At 43.0% G+C, this 6,969-nt stretch overlaps 1 protein-coding gene across 1 annotated transcript; it reads left to right on the plus strand.

Annotated features, from left to right (window-relative positions):
* The first annotated feature begins 1,345 nt into the window (after positions 1–1,345).
* Positions 1,346–6,699, plus strand: LOC139392131 (iroquois-class homeodomain protein irx-4-A-like). Its single transcript, XM_071139856.1, has 6 exons — positions 1,346–1,897; positions 2,120–2,368; positions 2,660–2,769; positions 3,087–3,249; positions 5,376–5,544; positions 5,687–6,699. Exons 1-6 carry the CDS (start codon positions 1,841–1,843, stop codon positions 6,346–6,348), a joined length of 1,410 nt encoding a protein of 469 aa, XP_070995957.1. The 5' UTR covers positions 1,346–1,840; the 3' UTR covers positions 6,349–6,699.
* The last annotated feature ends 270 nt before the right edge of the window (positions 6,700–6,969 follow it).

The raw sequence follows: 6,969 nt of genomic DNA on the forward strand, positions 1-6,969 counted from the left end.
AGAGAGGAAGAGAGATGAGAGATGGGGAGAGAGCAGGAAAGAAATGAGAGAGGGAGTGAGAGATGAGAGGGGGAGAGAGAGATGAACGAGGGGGAGAGAGGGAGAGAGATAAGGGAGAGAGGGAGAGAGATGAGGGAGAGAGAGAGATGAGAAAGCAAGAGAGGGGGGAGAGAGATGAGGTACACATCATCATTAATGCTGTGGATTAGTGATGACAGATACAGTTACAGTATTGTTATATCAGTAATATCTCAAGTCAAGTGTTTTATCAAGGATGAAGTGTTTGGATAGTCTCTGGGGAGAGATGACATTGATAAGAATTACTCTGATTGTAGGCCTACACACACACACACACACACACCTTATTTAAGCTATAATTACAATTTGGCCTTTAGTAATTAAAAAACAGGTAAATAAAGTACTGCATAATAAATCTAAAGCACAATATGAATAAGCATTTCCCCTTCCAGGGCAACTTTGAATTTATCAGCATCACAACCACTGAGTTGGAAATGATGCCCTCTAAAGATAACAGAAGTGCTTATTGTTTGATTAATTCGTTCAGACCTGGCTATTATAATCTCATCTCCATTGTAACAGCTTGATCAGGAGTCAGGAGGTAATTTCATTGAGGTGACATGTTATCTAAACTACAGGAATAAAAAGCTATTATGCTAATTTCATCTCATAGTCATCAATCATCCGCGATAGAGCTGTCACGTCATTCCGTGTTCCCCCTCTGATGCGGTGTGTGTGTGTGTGTCGGAGGGAGGGAGGGAAGGAGGGGGGAGGGAGGGAGGGAGGGGGGAGGGCGAATTGAACACATCCTCATTATATTTACCGGGACCCCGGGGCGGTGTGTGCGCTCGTGTGTAAACGGGAGGGAATCTTTGAGTGAGCAGGTCTGTCGTTCACAGACACCGTCAATAACGGTAAGTACAGTAGTCCTAGTATATGAGGTATATAGATATTTTATTTCCTGTCTTGTAGGCCTATTTCAATTAAATCAGACTTTTCTAAGTTTATTCTGCAAGATTATTTGGATGAATGTAGGCCTACCTTCGGCTTTGTTCTGTTCTCTCATTGAGGAAGAACAACTCCGTGCACAAGGATTTCTGCGATTGTATTTTTGGGGCATATGCCTATTTTGTTTCATTTAAAACATTTGTATTTCTCCATGAAAGGGGATAAATCGAAGGTTCTAAACTGAATATAAGTTCCTGAAGGAGAGGACCCGTAGGGTGCCTGCGGGAGTCCATGTGACGTCAGAGAGACAGGCGCGTTAAAAGCAGAGAGCGCATCAGGAGTGGCATGGTTGGTTTGTGGATGATAGATCACAACATCACTACCGCTTTGGACTGCAAATGATGCGTTTCACCGCGTCAGATTGACTGGACAGTAAACATATTCATTAATTCAGCGAGTCACCAACTGTCAACCGACTTGGACACCTAAGCCATCCCCCAAAAAACATCCCAAGGGCATTACTGGGAATTGGGGAGAACGGACACTTCCCTAGCTGATGTTTCCCAAATACATCGAAAGAAGAGCTGAAGAAGAGCTGAAGAGGAGCTGAAGCAGACTGTTCATTACAAACCAATATTGGGTGCGGGCACTTTACCCGGGGTGAAAAGCAGTGCGTTTCGGTGTTGGTTTGATTTGGTAAAAGTTACCTTTATTCACAGATCTAAGACAAGCATAACCTCTCCAGATCCCACAATCGGATGGGAATTGCAAAAGTGACCTTAGATCAACGTCTAGGAGCTACTTAATCCTGATGCACGGATGAGTGACAGTTGGAAATCGTGCTCGATCCTTTGAAGTTTGCCGACATTCACTGATGTTTGATATCATGGCTTACCCGCAGTTAGGATATCCCTACTCACCCACACACCCGGTAAGGCGTCTCTCACTAGAACAAACATCACAGTGTGGTGAAGAAAAACATTGTTTGTTTCTGTTACTATAGTGTCTTCGGTTTTGCACATAAATCCTGTAGCCCAACTTTTTGTTTGCTTGACAAAATAACGAATTTATAGATAGCCTTTTTCGTTTTGTGCTCATGCATTGCATATTGGTTATATTCTTCCTGAAGAATCTATTCTTGTATTCGCGCCAGTTCCTCATGAGCACGAGCTCTCTAGCCAACTGCCTCGAGCCTGGCGGAAGGTCTCTCCTGGACTCCGGTGTGATGCCCCCCTCTCCCCAGCCTCTCCGGTGTCCGGTGTACGAGAGCAGACTGCTCGGCTCCCCGGGCCAAGAGCTACCAACCCCGGCTATAGGTCTGGGTGTGTACGGCGCTGCCTATGGAAAGAGCCAGGGGTACTATGGCACCTGCGGAGGCGACGCAACAGCTTTATATGCCAGGGTATGTACTTATCTATATTGAATTTCGTTTATATATATACATATATATATATATATATATATATGTCTTCTTATTTCACTTAATTCATCATGTCAGCGAAAATTAAAAGGACAGACATTTGCCCAATTCGTACGTACTGGACTGTTCCATATCGGGCTGCCATATCTGTGGTGGGCACGTAGCCTAAACAAAACTATGTTTGACAGTCAGATTTTGAAAGGTTTTCTTCAGTTTTCTCAATCACAATGAAATAATAATGAATAATTAAATATTTTGATTTCATATTTGCAGGGAACATTGGAGTCCAAAGATGGAGCGGCTGCGCATGTGGGGGCCTCTCAAACCCCTGCTTACTATCCGTACGATTACGCATTTGGACAGTATCCATATGACCGATATGGGTATGTCTACTAAACATGCTATCTGTTTCTAAATAACTTGTAATTCCGTTAGAAAACATTTCAATTGTATCTAACCGTGAGAAATGGTGATAACGCATGCGTAATTGTGGCATAAAATAGTTCCATTTACAAACGCACAATGTAATAAGTCAAACCCCTTAGAGTTCCAAGTACAAGGAGGAAAAAGTCAAATATTTGAAAACTCCAGCACATCTTAGATCCAATAAACAGAGGATTGAAAATAAAATATTTGGAAGAGTTTCTCTTTCAAATAAACTCCTATTCTGACACCCCTCCCCTCTCCTCCCTTCTCCCAGGTATGGGTCATCAGTGGACAGTGCAGCTGCCCGGAGGAAGAACGCTACCAGGGAGACCACCAGCACTCTGAAGGCCTGGTTGCAGGAACACCAGAAGAACCCGTACCCCACCAAGGGAGAAAAGATCATGCTGGCCATCATCACCAAGATGACACTCACACAGGTAACAACTGGCTCAGTTTGGAGACTGAATATGTTAGTTGGAGCTCTACTGAACTTATTGTTGTGTTCCAGTACATGTCCGACCGAAGAGCACTATGTACTGGTTAGTCACAGTGCTCCTCACTTTTTGAGGAGCACTACACTGTAAAGGGGTTGCAGTGACTTTGACAGTAACTTACAAGCAGCTCAGTGGCAAGTAAAATTATATATTTCATATTATAAACAGGGTGGTTCAAGTCCTGAATGCTGATTGGCTGAAAGCCGTGGTATATCAGACCGTATCCATGGGTATGACAAAAAAAATTAAAAATGGTTCTAATTACATTGGTAACCAGTTTATAATAGCAATAAGGCACCTCAGGGGGTTGTGGTATATGGCCAATATAACACGGCTAATGGCTGTATCCAGGCACCCCGAATTGTGTTTTGTCTAAGAACAGCCATTAGCCATGATATATATGTCATATAACATACTCATTCGGGCCTTATTGCTTAAAAACAGTAATCCAGGGGTAGACAACCCTGCTCCTGGAGTGCCACAGGTACAACTAGGCACCATACCCGGTCAACTGAGCTAATTGATCTGTTCAGTGATTGACTAAATTCCGCACAACTGGTCTTCCAGGTCAGTTAAATCAAAAACATGAAGTACATATTCGAGTTCCGAGTTAAATTGGTACAGCATTCTTACTCACAGGTGCAAACAGAGCCACCGGAAAACGTGTGGCGAGACAGCATTTCCCCCAGTACTTCATAATCTGGTGTTGCCATTTTCAAAGCAGCAGTACCGACAGGGCCAGTAACTTCTCAGCGCATTTTTGAATTCCAGTTCAACATTTACCTGCTCTGTCGCCGCCTACCATTGAAAACCATTGAAGACTACACTCAGAAAAGTCGTGCTATTTGTATTTGTGCAATATAATTGACCGCACAGTCAAGCACCACTACACTCGCGCAAGTCACAACTTCTCGAGCACTGCAGAAGTTGATAGCTAAAATCGAACAGCACGTACGAGTTGTCCTCAAGTAAAAAGAAGCGCCCATCAATCTACTTGCTGAGCTTATTTATTTTAGTGAAAGTAATTTACAAAAGTAAACCTTCAATAGTGAACACACTAGCATTATGCTGGCTACTACTCATAGTCTGCAAGGAGTAAGCTACAAAATACCCTTTAGCATTCCTCTTTCCTGGCCTACTGTAGCCAGTTAGATATCTCTTTTGGAACGCAATTGTCTTAAATAACATACTTTAGAAACAAAAATGTATGCAATTATTACAACGTAATGACTTACATTGCTAAATTATATTAAACAGCTTTTAATACATATCATACTAATCAAATATAGGCTATTAATAGCTGCATATAGAGAGAAAGAATGCAAACCTAGGCCCTGTGTGACCCCAATGCATTTAAAATTACACCATGTCCGGGCCAGTAGAGATTCTGTTTGGGCCAGTAAATTTTGAGCCAAGTTAACATTGGACCCTGTCATAGCCTACGAATAGGACCCAGAGTTTTACCTGACCAGGTCATGATATCAGTACAAACTCCAGGCCCAGCAAAGACATGTACGAATTTTGCCTCATCACTTTTGAACCTGTGTTGCAGCCTCTGGGTGCAACAAATATAGTCTCTTACAAGGCACACCTCAAAATATGTTAATGAGACAGAAACAACAATGCCATGCACCCGCTAGTGGTAAAAACATTTTGGGAGCTCCAAAGACATGGTACGCTACTGTATTCTGTGGGATGGAATTTCAGTACCATTTGAAATACAGTAAGTATTTCCCCACCCACAACATTCTTCCACAATGCACCATCATTTACAATATGCTAGAGTATTTTACTGCTGATAATACCCCAAATTACCGTATAAATTACAGTTTTCTGTTACAGTGTCAGCACTGGATACTCACAGATAAAGATTACATTCCACAGAAATGTCTTCTGCTTTATCCTAAAAACAATTAGAAACACAGGTTGGAGAGGTTGGAGCAGAGGGCAGCCGTACTGCAGTGCCCCTGAAGCAGTTTTAGGGGTTAAGTGCCTTGCTCAACGCCACAAAGGCCAGATGGGGAATTGATCAAATATTCAATACTATCTTAATGTGTTTGTTCATTCAGGTGTCCACGTGGTTTGCCAATGCACGGCGGAGGCTGAAGAAGGAGAACAAAGTCACATGGTCACCACGAGCCAATAAGAGCTCTGACGAGAGGGGTTGTGATGATGACAGTGACAGTGCAGAGGGATCACAAGAGGAAGAGCCAATCAAAAGCGAGATAGATGTTGATGGTGAGTGCATGCGTACCATAGATTTACATCATTAACTAGAAGAAGCAATTAAAATGCCGTCTATTAATTTAGATGGAAGTTGCTTTCTATCAGGCTGTCAAGTTTATGATTGTTAAAACATCTATGTATTTTTTGGCTGTAGATTCTGTAACAGCGAGGTGTGTGGACCTACAACAGAGTGATCTGGAGGACTTTGATCTGCTTGAGTCGGATGGTTCTGACTGCGACCCTAAACACCAGTTTCACACCAAGGACACCCCAGTACACACACCACCGGACCACCACCACCCCAAAGACCCTTCCAACAGCCCACTCAGACATACCCCAGACACATCCCGACACGGGAACGAGCGGTTGTCACTGTCAGCAGACTGTCCCAAACACACACCAGAGCACAACCGAACAACCAACTCATTCTACACTCAACAGGACCTGCAAAGTACAGAGAGCAGCAAACCTAAAATCTGGTCCATCGCACAAACTGCTGCTATCCAACCTGAATTCCCTGCATGCATGCACACAGCCACCCCCAGCGAGTCTCTCTCCCCAGGGGGGTATCCAACTGAAGTACCCCACCTGAAGGTGGGGGCGGCTGGGCAGCAGGACTCCCCGGTGACTACCCTCAGAGATTGGGTGGACGGGGTCTTCCACGACCCACTGTTCAGACAGAGTTCCTTTAACCCTGTGTTGTCCAAGCCAGCCATGGACAGGGCATGGATTGGGTTAAATAGACAGGTGATGGAAGGCAGAACTCTGGGACAACGTTCTGTTGAACATGTTACCTCGTCTTTGCAGAATGTATAGACTTCTTTACAGAGACTTACAGAGACTTACAGAGACTGCTGTAGAAAGGTATATGAACTCCCTGTGATGGCACATGCTTCCATGCCTTTTTTTGTTTTAGAAAAGTGTCAATACATCGATGTAGGCTACATCAGTGTCAGTAAATAAGTTCTGCATAAACTTCAAATTCTTACTACTTTCAGTTTAAAACACAGATGTAAATGAGTGGAAAAGAGGGATTCAATCCCTTTGGACATAGAAAAGCAATGTAGTAGCCTACTCATTCTTTAGGTAAAATTAACCCCTCAACAGATTAGAAAGTGCTGGATGGTTTGATCACAAAAACACAGAAAATATGTAGTTTTATGATGTTGGAGTATCACATTAGTCGTTTATTGGAACTTTGTCATTCCTACAGCACCGTGGGAATACCTTAGGGGGAGTAGCCTACTGGCCTACACCGTTTACAGACCTTTTATAATAACCAGATGCATGAGAGCACCATTTTTTTCTCTTAAACGAAATAAAGCATCATATATGTTTTGCTTATGATCACATCTGATATGACTATTTCACACGTGTATACATGTTCTTGCACTAAAGTCCGATTGCAGTTGTTGAGTCACTGAAATAAACAATCGT

The sequence above is a fragment of the Oncorhynchus clarkii genome, chromosome 32, assembly GCF_045791955.1.
Source record: "Oncorhynchus clarkii lewisi isolate Uvic-CL-2024 chromosome 32, UVic_Ocla_1.0, whole genome shotgun sequence".
Classification (NCBI taxonomy): Eukaryota; Metazoa; Chordata; class Actinopteri; order Salmoniformes; family Salmonidae; genus Oncorhynchus; species Oncorhynchus clarkii.